The sequence below is a fragment of the Halichoeres trimaculatus genome, unplaced genomic scaffold (genome assembly GCF_033239565.1).
Source record: "Halichoeres trimaculatus isolate MK-OKI-2021-1 unplaced genomic scaffold, fHalTri1.1 fHalTri1_scaffold_21, whole genome shotgun sequence".
Classification (NCBI taxonomy): domain Eukaryota; kingdom Metazoa; phylum Chordata; class Actinopteri; order Labriformes; family Labridae; genus Halichoeres; species Halichoeres trimaculatus.
This window is the reverse complement of record NW_027437199.1, coordinates 13,396,543-13,415,716: the sequence shown is the minus strand read 5'-3', so window position 1 is coordinate 13,415,716 and position 19,174 is coordinate 13,396,543. Positions and strand designations below refer to the sequence as shown.

The window sequence follows — 19,174 nt, the reverse complement described above, 5'->3', positions numbered from 1 at the left end:
AGTGCATCAGAGAAGGCTAACGTGCTCTCGTCATCCTACCCGTTGGTGATTTCATCCATCCGGGTGTTCTTTCCTAGGACGTCGCCATCACTCATGTACCCTGTCACCTCCATCTGCCTCCCTTCTTCCAGCCCTCCTCCTCCTCCTCCCTTCTCCCCCTGCCCTGTCCCCCTTGCTCCTGCTGCTGCCACTCTCCTCAGGGGGGCACTGTACACAAACCTGGAGGGGTCGGAGTGCCCGCTGTAGCGCCCGGTGGTGGTGCCAGCGCTCGTCGTGCTCGCTCTGGGTGCAGCATAGCCGCTGGGCATCGAGGGGGCGTCGCCAGCCTGAAGGCGAGGGGTTTGTGATTGGCCCAGGCGCCAGGCCATGGGGGAGGAGCGTGTGGTGAGGGCTGGTAGACCACGCCCATTGACCTCAGTGGTTACCGTGGTGTCGAAGGTTGTTTCTAGTGTACTGTGGAAATAAAGATGAAACAAAGAGAGAAAATAAGGTTAATTACTCTGTTTTTTCATCTAATAAAGCAAAAGATTGTTACTCTAAGGGTAATTTCTGACAACTGCAGACAGGCTAAAGCTTTTACAACCTAATGGTTCAAAATCAGAATTCTGAAATACTGAGGATGTTATAGGTGTTCTCCTGTGACAAGGGCAAATCATTCAGGTGAAAAGATCAGACGTTTTCTTTAAGTAGAGCTGTCTACATCCACTGAGTGCCACTCCCTTCAAATCACATGTGGTTTCCTCCAACACTGCTCTCTCCCTCTCTGTGTGTGTATGTGTGTGTGTGTGTGTGTGTGTGTGTGTGTGTGTGTGTGTGTGTGTGTGACCTTCCTAAAGTGCTGTTTCTTCCAGTGTGTTAACTTGTGAAGGCTCCCTCGAGAACACATGTCAGACCATCACAGTGCATCTCAGAGAGAACGAGAAAGAGAAATACCAAAATGTATTTGACAAAAACTTTTTGAAATGCCACAGAAGACAAAGTCTGACTGGTGAATTTACATCATCAGAGTTTAAAAGAGCTGAACACACCAATGATGTGTCAGAGAAAATGTTCATTTGATCATTCCATGAACTGTTTCCAAAATGATTCTGTAAGAAATTAATGATTTTACAATAACTTCAGCAAGCTGCAAAAAGTAGCCACCAAAACAAAAAAGGTCACACATTTTAATATTTTACTGGACCACCTTTAGCTTTGATTACAGCAAGCATTTGCTGTGGTATTGTTTTGATGAGCTTCTGCAATTTCATAGATTCATTTCCATCCAGTGTTGCAATTATTTTTCACCTAGATCTTGCATTGATGATGAAAGAGTCTGACCGCTGTGCAAAGCCTTCTCCAGCGCATCCCAAAGATTCTCAATGTGGTTAAGGTCTGGACTCTGTTGTGGCCAATCCATGTGTGAAAATGCTCCCTGGCCTGGTATTGTTATGTTGTAATATGGCCGTGCCATCAGGGAACTAAAACTCCATTGATGGACTAACCTGGTCATTCAGTATATTCAGGTAGTCAGCTGACCTCATTCTTTGAGCACAGCCTGTTGTTGAACCTAGACCTGACCAACTGCATCACCCCCAGATCATGGACTGCCCCCACAGGCTTGGACAGTAGGCACTAGTCATGATGGATGATCACTTCATCTGCCTCTCTTCTTACCCTGATGGCCCATCACTCTGGAACAGGGTCAATCTGGACTCATCAGACCACATGACCTTCTTCCATTGCTCCAGAGTCCAATCTATATGCTCCCTAGCAAATTGAAGCCTTTTTTTTCCAGTTAGCCTCACTGATTGCTGACTGACAGCGGTCAGACTCTTCCATCATCAATGAAAGATCTTGGTGAAAAACTAATGCAACACTGGATGGAAATGAATCTTGTGACATTTCAGAAGCTTATCAAAACAATTCCACAACAAATGTGTACCGTAATCAAAGCTAAAGGTGGTCCAACGAAATATTAGAGTGTATGACTGTTTCCTCAGTGTATATGACAACAATGATCTTTTCAGACTGTCAGTTCCAAATGCACAGATTTACCATCCTCTGATTTCTAGCCTGTTGTAAAACTGTAACAACACCAAATCCAAATACACAAAAGGATGACAATGCATCTAGCAAAGAAGGGGACTTGTGTAGGAGAGCGTGAAAGCCTGAGTGTGAAAATAAGTGAAATGTTCGCAAATAAAGCAGCCAAGACAAGGAGTGAAACCTGCTGGAGGGGGATGAAGAGGACTGACTCACCCCTGACTATCCTTCATTAACCCTGTAGTGGCCACTTCTGTCTTAATAATGCAGATATGCAGACTTCTGTTAAACAGTGAACCTACAGCTTAAAAGCCTGTTTTCTGTTTTGCAACTGAGGCTTGGGCAGGAAAATTTAATAAATGACAGTTGATTGACAGCTTTGCCTCTTAAAGAAAGAAGAAAAAAATATATTCAATCACGCTTCATTATCTTTTTTTTATTTTTATTTTTTTTACAGTTATCTTGAGTCTTTTCTTTATCTTATCCCTCCATATCTGGACATGACTGCAGAAGACAGCAGCAGTGGTACCTAGCGTGAGCTCCCTCTGCTGGGAGAAAGAGTGAACTACACTCCTCACATCACAGCAGACAGCTGCTCTGATTTGTGTCTGTGAGGATAAGTTGCTTACCTGAATTCTAGTCACACACATCCCTTTGCAAACAAATACCGATGTGCTGTCTTATAAATTGCCATGGAAACTAGACTCACACATATTGCACAAGTGTAAATAGGATTAAATTCTTACGTGTGGCTGTCAAAACAGATGCTGACGCTATATACAATCATATTTTGCTGTGCAGCAGCTGCTTCATTCACTAAAAAAAAACATCACCTTAAGAGAATTAAAGAATCTGATTATGCAGTTGAAGAAGAGGACAGTGGCTGTATTTGTGGGATGAGACACTCTGTCTGAATGTCTGCAGTTATTAGGTGACAAAAGTAAAGACAACTCAAAGCAGTCTCACACACAGCGAGGGAGGGAGGTGTGAATGTGAGTGTTCTGCACTCCTGCAATGCTACGCGAGTTCACTACACATCTCCATCAACACATCCTGAGATTAACACACAAGCACTAATGCGCACACACACACACACAAAGTGCCATGTCAGAGTCCCCAGCAGCCAAATGAAACAAAAACTTAAACGACTGCTTATCTGACAAGCGATCACAGCTGAATATGGAAATACAGAAATCAGTTTTCCACGGTATAGAAATCTAAATCATTTAACCATTCATACACAATGCAGCTCGCTAAATCCGCTTATCTTTATCTCCAGGCAGCAGAGGGAGAAAAAAAGGAGAGAGACAGATGAACTGAGGGAGACTGTGTGTGTGTAGGTGTTCAGATAAATAAATGAGCAAAACGAAGGACAAGGCTGGCAGCGAGTAAGGGAAAGGTGCTCAGATATTTTACTCACCCAACCTGCCACCTTAGAATATACATAATACAATATTAAATGTGACTAAGAATAAATATGAAGTCAATTTAAGGTTGTCAAGTGAACTATTATTACATGACATTGCTATAAATCCTGGCAGTCCAGTAAACACTGTGACGTATATTAATTCCTAAAATAAAGATATTTCCCACAAAACATGCAGCTTTTCAGGGCTTTTCTACACAATCTGGTCTGAACAAGACCCAAGAACCAAAATGAATCCTTAACAGAGGAGTTGTGTTGTCTTTGGCCAAGAGCTCAGCAGGGGAAGGATCTGTGTTGACAGCAGGGGATCTGTTATTGCTGAGTGATACTAAATATAAAAAATAAAACGGGACTTTGTCTTGCTGTTGGCAATGATGTCTGGGAGTTTAGTGGTGGTTAAACATGTAACATGTATAAACTGAAATCTGTTTGACTGCAAGGGCTATCTGAAAAGGATAGTTTTTTTTTTCTTCTAAGGACTCTATTTTCCCTTCTCTTTTTAACACTGCTGTTCTTTGTGCAAGACAACTTTTTAGTAGAGATAAACCAATATGGATTTTTCAGGGCGGTACAGTGGTCAGTTGTGTGGAGGCCGATAACCGATATTTGAAGCCGATATTATTTAGCAGTCAAAAAAATATTGGTTTCAAAATTTTGAATAATACAAACTCCAACACTTTACTGCATTCAAATGCCTTCAAGCATATGTTTATTAAACAGCTCCCAGGTAGTGCAGCATGTTTTTTATTAATAATATTAATAATAATTTATAAAAAGCTAAAGTTTCTACAGTAAATAAAGTTTTCTAAAATTTTAATGTAACTGCAATAATTGTAATAACTGCACTGCTGATTGGCTGTTACCCGAGCAATGGCTCTGCTTGTAACCAACCAGATGATACCGTGGGACAGTACTGGGGATTGAGTAGTGACTGCAGACAGTGGAGCGGCTGCATCAGAGCTGCAACAACACAGCTTGAAATTTGTTTCTTACCGGCTGTCGGATTAAAAAAAGGCCAATGCCAATATGCTTCAAAATGCCAGATATCGGGCCCGATAATTGGCCCAGCCGATAATCCGTCTATCCTTACTTTTTAGGGTGCGAATGATGAGCTTATTTATTTATTTGTAGTTACGTTTTACTAATATTTGAGACATGACAACAAACAAACTGTAAGCTCAGTTTGTACCGCAGTTTATTAGCCGACTTCGGCACTACTCATTGTATCCGCAGCATGTAACCGTCGTCAATCCTATGTCCTAACAATGCTCATCTACCAACTCCAGCCTCACCAATCAGAGCTAACGTAACCTCACTCTTCATTTTATTGACAGACTCTCAAGTTTGAACAAACCACTACAGAATAACTGCTGACTGTGGTTTGGAATGGACATTATCACAAACAGCTTAATCTGTGTTTTAGCCTTCAACCCATGCTCTATCACTCCCTGCTTTCATCTGCTTTTCTGTCCTTTTGTTTGTTTGACAGTCCAGCTGTGTGTCTTCAATTACTACAAAATTAATCCAACAAATCATTTTCAGCAGAGAAAAACACAGATCTCTCTTCTCACTGCCAAACTTTATCGTCTGACATTGTGCTGTCATACGGGCCTACTTTTTAGTCTGGTTTTAAATAATGGATTACAATCAGGCACATGTATTAAAGTGAAACTTTATCAAAATCACTGTGAAAGTCCTAACAGGGGGTCTTTGAATTTCCACCAGAACTGACATAAATATTCACCAGAAAGGTGGACTGAGTTGTGAGTAACCAAATGTTATTGAGGAGATACACCAAGACTATTTCAATGAAAATCTGTTGCCATCAAGGTATTATTGGTAATGGAATGTGCTATTATTTGCAGATGTATGATCAACAGTGTTGGTTGAGAGCAGGAAAATGCAGAGTGAACAGCTTGTTATGTAAACTAGATTCCATACTAGGGGTGGGGGGATGGGTCCAATAAACAAAACAGAATTTTTAAAAAAAGTTTGGATATTCCACAAGGAGTATTTTTATTTTAACATCAGTAAAAATCATAAAGCAGACCACATTTCTAACGTATAACTTCCATCCTTTTTGTGCCATTGTTTGTATTTTACAGCCTTAATGTATTCCAGCTTCATCATCGAGCCTTGAAATCCAATTTAAACCCTTTGTACCTCAGCAGCCCATCCTAGGTGGGTTGCACAGTTATAGCTCTTCACTTTTTTTGACAAACACTGCGGGCATGTGCAATAGCAGAAGTGCCACTGCAGCATTGTTTGTGTGAATGTTTATCAGTGTAGAGCTTAGAGTGTGTGTGTAGCAGTGTGGCTCGCATCAGTCTTGACAGATGTTGAACCCTGCTACTATGAGAGTAATTTAGAGCAATAGCTCACTGCCTTCATAGTGCACAACTTCAATCTGGACCCTGTGAAAGGGTCCCGCCCCTCTGCCATCACAACCATCTCTCACATACATCCCTACACACACACACACACCAAAGTCAGACCAGCCAAGTCACTTTCCATCCTCCATCATAGAGTGAAAACTCATCTTGTCAAGAAGTGCCTCGTATTACCTTCCTCCAGCTGAATCATGTCACTTCTACACCCGGTCTCTCACTGGGACATTGTCGTGGATTGAAGAGTGTCTGGCTTTGACCCAGCATATCTGTCAAATATTTCTTTTTGTGTAAGTTTAGGAATTTGCTCTTACTGTGGGGGCCTGCATTTATTACAAATTGAAGTGTCAGCTAAATGTGCATTAAAAGAAAATAGCACGCTTGCTTCAAAGGCGACCAACGGCTATCTCCACAGTTTCAAGGCAATGAATAATTTAGCTCTCCCCGCTCTGTCTGTTTTCCAAATGTAAACACAAAATCAACAAACCCGGCCGGCTGATGCTATTATGTTCAAAATGTCATCTGGCGGTTAGCTGAATCCCCGCAGGACCAGAAAGAATCCCTCAGGCCTGAGTAGACAGGGAGACAAGAGCAAAGAAGATTTCCCCTTTTGTGTCTGCTGAGCCAGGTCTGTCCTTGAGGATCAGAGAACTTCCGAACTCATGAAGCCGCTGCTTTTTTCCTCAAAATGTCAGTCAATACTATTTTTCTCTGGAAAGAAAATGAAGTGTAAAGATGTTGAATGTTTTTTGAGAATCAATACAAATTGTCTGAGGAAGCCCCGAGACATCTGGATCTCGGAGGAGTGATGAAGATGTGTATTGAGCTGTCATGATGGTGGCGACATCAAAGTAGGGAGGTCAGCTCAATAAGAAGATCAGGCTTTAGCTGAATCCTCCTCAGCTTTTTCAGTTTAGAGGGTAATTCCAGGTTATATTACCCATCTGAGGGTTTGAACAAATTTTCAGGTTTATTCAAAATAAGGGAGGCAGACAAACAAACTGTAAAAGGGAGATGATTTAAGGAGGAAGAGATCTTTAATAAGTTAGCGTAACTCATTGCCTACCATTGACGTCCAAAGAGGTCAATTTGATTACAACCATCACCTGCGTCTACGGAAGTAAATTATGTTTTTCAGCAGGGGAAGGCAGGGCAAAGCTTGTCAATCTATATCATACACGTAAACTACTGTGGGTGAGAGCGGCGCGCTCTTTGGATGAGAGATCAACATTGATATGAGGAGAAGATGTGAGATGACAGAGGCATAGCGAGACGCTGCAAGTCAGAAAAGTTCAGGCAGCTCACACCCGAACTGAGGATGTGTCACGGTAGATCAGAGATTGTGAGAAAAGACGACAGAGATCATGGAGAGGATCGAAGGATAGGTCGCCCGAGATGAACCCAATCAAAAAAAGTGTTTTCTCTGTTTTTTTTTTTAAATCAAAAACAGGAAGAGAGATATGAAAGAATAGAGTCCACTCTTTTTAGGTAGCTTTGGTGTTTACATAGTCATAAAAAACAATATTATTTGGGTCTTAAAAGATTATTCAAGATGCTATGAAAATATTAATTAATTAATAATGTCTTTAAGTTTTGAAAACATGACCCAAGATAGTGTCACAACAGGTGTGCTTCTATCTTAAATAAGAAAACAGACCTCGCTTCCATCCCACATTTATTGAAAAAAACAAACAGTAGTTAAACAAGTCACAATATTGCATTACAGTGTTGTTGCTGTGGGGTTGTATTTGCATTAAGCTGGCTTTATGAGGAGTGCAATCATAACACAGATGGCTAAAACATCTGTCATGAATATCTTTCTTGTCAGAGGCTGACAAACTGGATACAATGGCAACACACGGGAAACAGCACCCAAAAATAAAATGATATAAAACAGATGTCCCATATTCGCAAACAATTTGGAACAAGTTTAAATAAGCTCTCTGATTAAACCTTGAGCAATATGGGAAATCTGTGAGAGGGTATGTATTATGCAAACAAAAACATAGCGAGGAAAGTGAAAGTAACAAGGAGGGGGACTTGAACCTACATATTTCAGCACACTGGCTGCAAAAAGAAGTCCAGATCTGTTGATCTCCTTACTTATCATCTCCTGTTTCATTCAAAATGGAATCTACTGAAATATCATACTTGAAGTTAGAGGTCCATAAAACTGATGAGTGATATCTTTATTTTTACATTCACTCCTTGTATAGAGTCTTTGAAGCTATGTTGTGGAAGAGGTGCACAAGGGTGATGGGCTCTGAGGGTGTCATGTGAAAAAGGTGACAAAGGTTCTAATGGATCGTGGGGGTGCCACATTTTATGGTCTAGTTTTGTGGTGACTCTCTATAAACAGACAAGGGCTTCCATCAAGTGTAGTAGTAGCCAGAGTCTATGCAGTAGGCTACCTTGATACAATCAGCAGTGGCCAAACCAGGGATACACTGATCCAACTTTTCAAGTCCGGTTCCTGAAATGAGTACCTTGGTTTTGGTATCAGCAAATACTGATCTGATCTGATACCAGGATCAATTTCCTAGTCCGTCATATGAAGATAAGACTGAAAGTTATATTTTTGGCAACTTTAAGCTTTTTTTTTCTTTGTAGAATCATATTTCAGCTCTGCCTAGCAAAACTGCACGGACCTACTGATATTGGGAATGTGGCCGACTATAGAAATGAGGCCAATAGATCTGCCCAATGAATCCAACTTTTTAAGTCTGTGAAATTCTGATGGGAAGAGTATAAACAAATGGGTGTCAATGGCAATGTAGAAGTGTTTGTAGTGGTCTAAGACTGAAGACAAGAGAAAACGCTTTGTAAACACAGTCTGTTAAGAACAGCATTTACAGCAAATATACAAACACAACCAAGCCAAAATAACACAATTAAAAAAAGAGAGGGTTTATGACCACTACTGTAGCAAACCAGTGAAGAGAGCTCTAGATAGTTTCACTTTTGGGGAGCTGTCATGTCATTTCTCTCTATACAGCCCATAGTGTGAACGTAGATTAAACAGGTAAAGGAGGACACAGAGGCAGACAGAGTGATGAATATGACTGCCATGTCTGCTCTAGCTTCACAATGATTAATTACTTGAAGGTGCCGTAAAAGCTTCACGGTAATTATAGCCGCTTTTTATCCAAGGCACAGATTAGTGCAGTCTGGACTGGGCTTTTGTCATGGACAGATTTGGTATGCATGCTAAGAGTCCGTCCTTTAACTCAGTGAATAAACATGTCTGATTACCTCGTTTCCATTTAATCTAATGAGTAAAAACTGTGGAATAGCCAATATGCTGTGCTACTGGGGCCGCTGCCATTTTAGACCAATTCTCACCGCTTCACTGCTCCAAATCACACACCAACACACACATGCAGACACACCCAATGTGATACTAATGTGGCATGATGATGCATTTTGCACATATTTCATGCTGCATGTCATTTTCTTCAGATGCATGTGAATAAAGCCACCTCACACTCTGAACCCTTGTGAGTCGCTCTGGATCAAATGTGGCGGTAAGACAATGGTGCTGTATTGATCGTGCCTGGCTGAGAGTCCTCAGAGGAAAAAAAAAAGAAGAAGAAGAAGGAGCAGAAAACAAACACGCATACACACACACGGACTGCCATCTGTCATGGCTGTCGGCAGCCTGGCCACCATCTTCCTCAGCAAATGGGGCAAAACACACAAAATAATAGACTGAGGGAGAAGCAGGGAGCAGAGGAGCCTTTGCCTGGGGAGCTGAAGTAAACCAATGGCTATCATTTTGTCTTCGCCTGAGCCGCAGTTTCTACGCTGTAAGATTGGCTGTGTTGTCCATGGCTCACAGATGGAGCGCTCTTTTAAAAGTGCTGGTGTCCATCAACTAAAGAATGCCATTACATGTTTGCCAGCTGGTGCGGAAGGTGACGCCTGTTTTTAATTAAAGTCAGGAAATATGGAGGAGAAGGCAGCATGGCAGTAGAGGGAACATCATTAATAGTTGGAGATGTATCTCCCTGTTGGATCAGTGTGATAAATTGCATAGTGTGAGTCAGAGATATCTGAATCAAAGCTGCTTTTATTTTCCAAGGACAACGGGCGCTCAGTGAAAATGACTTGTATAATTGGTGCTGAGACATTAAACTGTGTTCACAAAGGATTTTTTTCTGTTGTTTAGTCATGGCATGTGTGGGTCCTCTTCAGTGTGTGTGTCTTTTGTCATGACTGTGACACATTTTGAGGGGGTTTCATGTGTCTAAGCTCCACATTAGCCACACATTATGTAAGTGTGAAATGAAAAGAGTCTATAAACAGTAGGCTGCTGTGGGTGAAATACAAAATTCTCCCAAAATTCTTTCTTCCAATAAGGCTCCAAAACTTTGTACACTTACATTACTTCCTGTTCTTGTGGTAGAGTAGCGGGCAAGCCACCAGGACAAATTCTCTGTAAGATGCTATGAGGAGGATCTTTTGTTATTACACTCCCTCGCCACCTTCTGGAGTACACTGTTGTAAATTACTTTTACTGAGGCATGTTTGGGAATTTAATGGTGATCGGGTAGAAACAAATTTTCTTTGTTCAAGAAAACCTTTTTCTAAATATCTATCAGTACAGTTACATAGCTTTTGAAACGTGACAATAAGCAAAAATTGTAGCAGCTGGCTACATGTAGCGCTATCGACAGCCCGGTGCTGCGACGTATCTGTATGCTAACGTGACAACAAGTTAACACTGTCAGTTTGTAAGTAGTTAAGCAGCTGTCTATAGTTGGCACAGCTGGCAGCCCTGTGCTTAAGATGTGTCTGTAATGTGTAACGCTAATAAATCCTGGTTAGCTATGTCCTGCCAGTCATCTACTAAGCAGAGCTACCGTAACCTCACTCTTCATTTTATTGACAGACTCTCAAGTTTGAACAGACCACTGCAGAAAAACATTATCCCAAACAGTTTAGCCCCTGTGTTATAGAGTAATACAGCCCGAGCTAACAGCTAATTAGCCTTTAGCTTGGGCTGTATCACTCTCCCGCTTAGACTTCTTATGCTCTTATGTCCCTTTTTTGTCCGACAGTTAGGCTCCTGTGTCCACCATCGCTACAAAATTAGTCATAGAAATTGTTTTTAGCAGAGAAAATCACAGATCTCTGTGTTTTATCACTTCTCACAACTAAACTTTGTCAGCTGGCGTGGTGTTGTCATAGAGATCTAGACATGCTGTACATCAACTCGGTCCTGGTAGCTGTGAACCAGAAGCTAAAAAGCAGCAATACCGGTGCTGATAATCTCATTTTAAAGAGTGGATTATGATCAGGCATATATCTGGAAGAGAGACGCAGCCCCTTTAAGTTAAGCATTTTTCATGAATCATATAGAAAAGGGCTAACTTAAGTGACAAACCCACAGAGAACTTTTTCACCTAAGGATTTTTTTTTTCCACGTTTTCATTTATTTTAATATTTTCAGCATCAAGTGTAGTAAATTATGTGCATTTCTGCAGTTTAACTCCATTTACAGAACAGTAAGCTACCTCTCTGTGTTTCATGTACTGTTAGCACCTACAGTTTGAGACCACAGAGGTGACAAATGGCTCTGCTTGTATTTGTAATGCTGCTCTCTGTAAGTCAGCCGCCTCTGAAGAAATGTCCAGATAATGCATTTATCAGACAGCCAACATACTTGACCTTTGTGTGGTGCATGTTCAAAAGGGCAGGTGTAGCTCAATCCCCGCCTGAGGAAGAACCAAACCACCACTGCTGTACTCAAGCAGGAACACAAGTGAGAGCTGCCTGCAGAAAAAGAACTACAATTTTAGTGGCTTGTGGAGTTTGCACTGTATATACTTTTTGTTGGATTTCAAAACCGATCTTTAACCTTTTGTTTTCTGAGCTGCTTGACTGACCACACCGGACTCTCTTCTGGTTATATTTTAAGATAAGATAAGATAAGATATACTTTATTGATCCCCGGAGGGAAATTCATGTTGTTTGGGCTCTCTTCCAAGCAAAGAATTGTACACTCCGATGGCTGCAGGGAGGAACGATCTTCGGTACCTCTCGGTCCTGCAGCGCACAGAGGTAAGACGTCCCCTGCTGCTGATTCTCTGGACTATGATGGTGTGAAGGGGGTGATCAGAGTGACGGATGATGGCCTCCACTTTCTTCTGTGTATACCTTTCCACCACAGCCTCCAGTGAGTCCAAACTGGATCCAACCACGGAGCTAGCTCTCTTCACCAGTTTTTCCAGTCGCCTCTTGTCCTTCTGCTTTAAACTATTTCCCCAGCAGACTGCACCATAAAACAAACAAAAATTTTGCTCATTTTTTCCCTTTCTTTGTGGTCAATATCTATCCTACTTATCTGTAATTTTGAAGCTGCTTTCCCAACACTCTCAGTGCTGCAGAGGATGAGTGTTTTCAGCCAAAAAAAGCTGCTACCTGCCCAGCTGAAAAGCAGCCAGAAACAGCCAGTGATTACTGATGAACATGTTGGAGCATTTAGCAGCTAAAGAACCACGTATTTCCCCATGGAGATGTTGGAAAGCAAAACTGAAAGAAAGAAAAAAGATTCTTGTAACAAATTAGACTTTAAATGTATGTCAGAGTCTCTGTGTGTCTGCTTTGTGTTAAGACTGCACCCTCAGTGTTTTGGGATAAAGTCATGCTGGTGCTGTGTAGACTACTTGCTGTTTTATTTTCTAGTTGCTCGAAAAATAATTATTAGCTGTAAGATTAGCTAATTAAAACTAATTATAAAGCAATAAATAGTTTGACTTATTCATTACTCTTAGTGGCTGTGATTTAAAGTTCAGACATTTACGTAAGCACATTGAAAAAATAAATCTACTTTTCTCATATTATTAGATTTAGCTGAATCAGGATGTGGCTGCATCAGAAGCCTCATAAAACAGGCATAGGTGTCCGAAAATAACCATGGCAGCCAAATGAGATCTCTCTGCATTTGATTTAGTTCCTAAAACAGTTTGTGGTCGAAGCTGCATGATGGCCGCTGAGAGCCAGGTGGTGGTGGTGATGGTGGTGGAGGGGTGAGTCTTTGAAGCTGACCAGACACAGCGATCAGGAACACTTATTTTGTGCCAGTAAAAGTTTAAATAATTAAGTAAAGCACCTAAGAAGCAGATGGTATTTTTTTTTCCCTTTGGCTCTGGGTTATTAATGATCCTGCTTGAGTTGTTACATGAAACACTTTTGTCTCACATAACTGAGGCATAAATCAGGGCCGTGCTGAATAATAACCCAACTCGGAAACTTTTAATTTTTTAGCGGGTTTTAAAAAATCATTCTGAATTGTTGAGCTCATTCTAAACTTCTGACTGCATTTATTGAAATGCCAGTGTAGAAGTAGATTAGAGAAGAATGACAGCAGGAACAAAGGCATAAGGCTCAGCTTTGGGAGTGAAGTTCTGAGGCTGCTCAGTTTTTCACTGTAGCTACAGTAATGACTTTTTAGTAAGCTCATGACTGGAGGATCATCACAGAAATGATTTCTGTACAATTATTCTTATCACCAATCATCTGAAGATACTGATGGAAAGAGTTAATATTTCCTTTTTGTAGGCAAGGTTGTACATTATGTGACATTTGGACTAGGGGTGCCAAAATCCAGAGAAAGGCCAAAAGCAAATCAGGGAGGAGGGTTGTGGGCAAAACTAAACATTTATGTTGCAGTGCATGGTATTAAATATGCCTTTAAAATGAAGAGTAGTGATAAAACTTGACTCCTGCTTTAGATTTTTTTCCCTATAGAGGGATTATTTGTTTATCAACAACGACGCATGCGTGCGCAACTTGGGTGCAGAAGCACTGTGGAGTATAATGGTTTGTAAACTGACGTGGAGGAGCTAACCACCATAAAGCACATTTTTTAACTAAATATCACCACTTTTACAGATGGTAAACGGCTCCTAGGTTTGTGAAATACCAGTGAGTGGGCAGTAGAGATTAGGTGGACAAACGTTCCTAGCGCAGAAATCAAGCGTGTACCCAGAGAGGGATTTAAACACACAAAAAGCACGCACACTGCTGAGTTTGAGACACAGTTCATAATAAAAGAACCAGAAAACTACGCCAAGAGTTAGTTATTTACTTGCAGACGTTGCTGGTGTTTCAGTGTCAAGTGTGACCCTGTTAACTGGTGACTCTCGGTCATTGATCACTGATTCTGTCGGCTGAGAGTCAGCAGTTAGCATAGTCACTATTACCTCCAAAACACCGGGTGCCCTGAGTCAGTCAGAACTTGATAGACGTCGCCACCATTGTATAATATTGTTTCTAAAAACTGACCTCAGAACAACCGTACATTTTTATGCAGATAATAGTTTGAAATTAGTGTTTAAATGACTCTAACTCGCCTGAATGAATGGAGCTAAACGCTGCTTCTGCGGTGAACATAGACGTAGACTGATAATCCCTCTATAAATGACTACCGTATTTACTAGGGGTGTATAGGAGTGTAACAAACACAAAAATCACGGTGCGGTACGTACCTTGGTTTTAGGGTCACGGTTCGGTACATTTACGGTACAGTATGGAACAACGCAAAACCATTTGCTTGTTTAGCATGTTTATTGAACCAAAAACTTGCCATTATACAACGACGGGGGAGGCTCTTCAAGCTCTGGTTGGTCGTTAGCAGTAGCCATGATGCACAATTCAGAGACAAGCTCCTGTGGCTACGGAAGCTCTTTGATATTCATCCTCTGATTGGCTCACCGTGAGACGTCACGTCCACATGATATGCACATGATCGCAAAGCACGAATCACAGACCACTTTCCTCATGAATATTAAAACTCCTTCCCTGCGTGAATATTAAACAGCCATGTGCAGCGGCTAACGTAAACTTTTTTTTTTTTTTTTTTTTTTTTTCCCCTTGTCCTGTTCAGCGTCACGACAACAGAATTATTGTCTGGCTGCCGTATTGTGCAGAACACATTTGCTTTTCCAAAGGGAGCCGTAAACTTACTGTACTCGTTTGAATACAGCACTGTACTGAACCGAACGGCCTAATGGAGAGGTTCGGCACGGACACGTGTACCATTACACCTCTAGTATTTACACTAACTTATGAAGATTATACTCTTAAAACAGTGACTTTCTGCCATTTTAGGCATACTGCTGTGATATCAATTTCTGTAAAAAAAAAAAAAGTACTTATGTTCCCAATTATCTTTAAACTTTTTCTCGTCAAAGTGTTGCTGTCTCATACGACCCATCCCAGCCACGACCCTGAATGCTTTTACTCCCTGGACATGGACTTCCAGATCTGAGTTGACAGGACTAGCGCCACCTTACTCCCAATGTAACACAGTGTTAATTTGTGGTCAGGGGAGGAAGTGCAACAATAAATAATGAATTAGAAATTCAGGCTGCTGGCAGTGGAAAGATAATAATGATAAAAATTCAAACGTGCAGCTGAAAAAAATCGCTGGTGGACTGCTCTGATTTAGACCTTTCAACAGAAGAAGCAAAAAAGGGTTTCCACAAATGTATAGGACAAGATCATCAAAGAGGCAAAAACTAAATTGAAAGACAAAACCTTTTAGCGACAGTGATGAGCTGCAGACATCAGTCAGCCTTGGTTGGTAATTGGGCCTGACTTTGTCCCTCCTCCTCTGAGACAGGATTGTGATGTCTGTTTTAATTATGAAACGCAGGACAAGAAGTGGCAGCGTACAGTCCATAGACATCACAATAAGTGGATCACAGTAAAAAACACCCTCTTGATTGTTTACAGCAGGTAATCCAATCATCTGTTGCGTCATCATGTTTCACTGTTTTACAGTCCACAGTCATTCTGTAGCAAGAAATGCATCACCATGTCACTTTGCATCATGAAGGAAGAAAAGGATCAATCCAAAAGCTAAACGCATCATCATAAAGAATCTGCATCTGCCTGTCACTGGCTTACTGAACCAATGCACTTTATGACTTCAGTGTACAGCAAGTGTCCCTGAAAACAACACAAATTTAATTTATCCTAGCTTCTTTAGAATGTGTTTTTTCTAAGCCTTTTCATGTCTTATTGAGAGGATGAGACAGTGAATTGTAGCAAACAAGGAAGAGAAAGTGAGGACGGATTTACAGAAAGGGCCCTGGCATTGGTTTCAAACCTGGGGCTGCTGCTTTGAGGACTGAAGCTGAGCTAAATCAGCGCTACTTCCCACAGCTTCTCAAACCAAAACCACGAGTCATGAAACACCACTCAGTCATAGAAGAAACCATGTGTACTCCTACCTGTGGCTGATCTGTGTCCCCCGCAGACTGGACATGGTCTCTTCCAGATTTTGCCGCAGGTCAGCGATGTTCTTCACCGTCCTCATGCGTCTCGTCTCTGGATCCTCTCCTGCAGACAAACATTTCAGATGATTCATTGATGGGTTAGGACTCACACACACAGAGCAGTCACCCATACCCACATAAGCTCTGCATGCTCCATCACACAATATACAACGGGATAAGGACACATCTGACAGTATTGCAGGATGTCAGTTAATGTCTCGGCGGGGAAACAGGATGATGGTTGATCAGGCTGACAGGCAGCGCGGGTGAAACATCCTAAAACCTCATGTTGACAATCGGGAAGCTGTACAATAACTCAGCTTGTCAGGCTGCTCCACATGCACTTCTCTTAGCCTGAGAAGAGGGTACATTAATTTTACTCAGGACTGACATTTTCCTTTCATGCCCGTGCAGAAATGTTGTGCCGTGACACTACGTACTCCGACAGTTACTTTGGGACACAGTTGTACCTCTAAAGGCAAAACTCTGTCAGAAATCACTGCCACTTTAGTCCAGCGTCTTCATACAGCAGGATACAGCTCTGAAAGCACATCATATGCTCCATGTTCTCCTCAATGTCTGTTTATACATGAAGCCCTTTTTTCATTCAGACTTTTTGTGAAACAGTGCAGCTAATAAGCCCAGGGTGGGCAACATTACATGACTCACCAAAGACTCTGCCTGTCTTCCCCAATTAAGTCTCTCTTCTAGCTCATCAAGTTAGCCTACATCCACAGGCGGGTAGCACAGAATGGGTAATTAACAAGTGGCATGAGACAGAATGGATGCCGGTCACTCTGATTTCAAGCTTTAAGGTGCTTTCAGAAAGAGACTGTCTCCATGGAGGAGATGAATGAGCCAACAGGCCTCATACTCTTGCTCATCACTGATTTTCACACTGAGCAGAGGCACCAACAGCAAGTCTCTGTGATCACACTGACAGGAGAGAGTAGTGCTAGTTTGGAGGTTTGAAAAGGCCCCAAAGACACTCCTGTGGCACTACTCAGTGCCCAGAGCAGAAAAAAGGGTTAGATGAGGTAATATAGACAGGACTATGAAGCAGGTGGGTGATGAAAATAAGTAGAAAAGCTTGGCCAGTTTTCCCTGGATGACTATAAAAATCAATGGTAAGGCTTGAAGATGAAGTCCCCAGAAAAATTTACAGACTATGTGCATTCATACCCAATAAAAATCCATCTACAGTGTGCTAAATCGTGCTCTAGATTAAATCTCGGCATTTTAACATCCCCTGTACTTTCCCCCACACTGAAATAAATGATGTCATTTAAACAGACTAACACAACACTGCCCATATGCAGCTGATCCTGCATTATGACACCAATCCCCCTGTTTGGGTGTCTGCTGTGGAACAATGCGCATTGTTAGAGTCAATTTGCTCACAAGGCACAGCAAATGTGAAGAAAACTGCCTGGATGGTGCTGACACTGAACATTTAAAGTCTCTTCTTGAAAGGGAATCTCTTCTTCTCTTCTTTTTCATGCTGTGATTGTTGTAGCTTTAGCAGTCTCTCTTGAAGAAGGTTTAACACTGAAAACAGTCACTTTCAAAAACACTCACTGTCATCAACTGTGCATCAGATAAATTTGGTTGAAGAACACATTAACATTTGAATCTTACTATTAAAGGCTTTCAGACTTCAATAAATGAGCAGAACTGTGATTTAAAATAACCTTGAGACACCAGTTTTACATTTTTATAGCTGCTCACTCTCAGCCTGAAACATTTCCTGGCTTCTTTTGAGCTTCACATTCTTTTGTTTTTACTGTTTTTTATTCTCTTTTAACACGTTTTTTTATTTCAATTTTTAATTCTTTTTTATTTCATTTTTAAAAAAAATGCTTTTATTTGATTGTGTTCGAAGACTGTGCAGCACTTTGGACAACCTTGGTTGTTTTTAAATGTGCTATATAAATAAACGTGATTGATTGACTGATTTGAGTTTTAACTATATTATTGAACTACATGAGGAATTATAGCCAGTAAGCGGGCCTCGAACACCATGGTCTACCCCGACAGGCCTTTAGAGGACTGGCTAATCAGAGGGAAGGGTGTTTGTGGAGCAGGGAGCCTTAAAGAGACAGCAGGTGAAAGAAAAAGTGTTGGACAGAGGCCGAAATAGTTTTTTTTTTTTTTCAAAACAGCAGTGTAAGAAAATGGGACATTTTTCTGAGCTAAAATACTACAAGAGTGCCAGAGAGAGTATATAGCTCAATAAAAAGCACAATAAACCCTCTATAAAGCTTAAACTATTGGCTTGATATGTTGTATAAAGCTGGGGACCTCTGCGACGACGTCAGCAGTTAATGTGAGCCCAGCATTTGTGTACAATGATGTGGTTAAAAAACTAAATTGCAGACACTGGAAACAGGAAAGCTGCAAGCTGATTTTTTTTGACCATTTTTAATGAAGTTTTCTGCATTCGAGGATCCAGGATCAGGGATTAAGTTGTGGTAGATGTTGTCTAAATAATACTGTTTAAGAGTTTAGGATACCAGAAGTCCTACAGTACAATGCCTGCATTCATGATGAAGTCAAGACTTGACCTCAATTATTCTGGATCTCAACCCCAGAGGGCAGAGAGCAGTCTGGTATAATTGAGGTCATGTTTTGTCTTTGCAGAGCAAACACACTGCAGGTTGTGTAAGGTTGAAGCTGCTTGGTGTTCTTAACCTCTAACCTCATATCAGAAGTCTGTTCTCTGGTCAGTAATTAGAAATCTTTCAGGCACGTATGATCCCATTCAAAACCTCAAAAGTGAGACAGATAGACAGCCACAGAGTGTTCCCAGAAACTTCTGAGCTCCTGAGTTTATTCCTGTCAGGGTGCAGAACTTCCACTTTAAAATAGCACTGACACATTCATGAGAGACGAAAAACTCCCCTTTGAAGCCCAGAATGGCATGCTATTGTCATGTCATGTTCAGTTTCAGCTTCTGAGTTTTTCCTTTTCTGTGGTTCCTCCTTTTCTCATGTCTTCCTCCAACTCTACCCAGCAGGGCCCCTTCGAGGAAGATCCAATTACACCCCTAT

The 19,174-nt window shown here is 41.3% G+C and overlaps 1 protein-coding gene across 11 annotated transcripts in view; it reads right to left on the bottom strand.

The window, feature by feature from the left end:
- nav3 (neuron navigator 3) overlaps positions 1–19,174 on the bottom strand; it is a 526,882-nt gene that overhangs the window by 73,261 nt on the left and 434,447 nt on the right. For all 11 annotated transcript variants that reach the window (XM_074698217.1, XM_074698218.1, XM_074698210.1 and 8 more), the window contains 2 exons: positions 16,080–16,188; positions 220–453 (listed from right to left, as the gene is read on the bottom strand). In XM_074698217.1, coding sequence (XP_074554318.1) covers positions 220–453; positions 16,080–16,188 — 343 coding nt within the window. The remainder of the gene's footprint in view (positions 1–219; positions 454–16,079; positions 16,189–19,174) is intronic.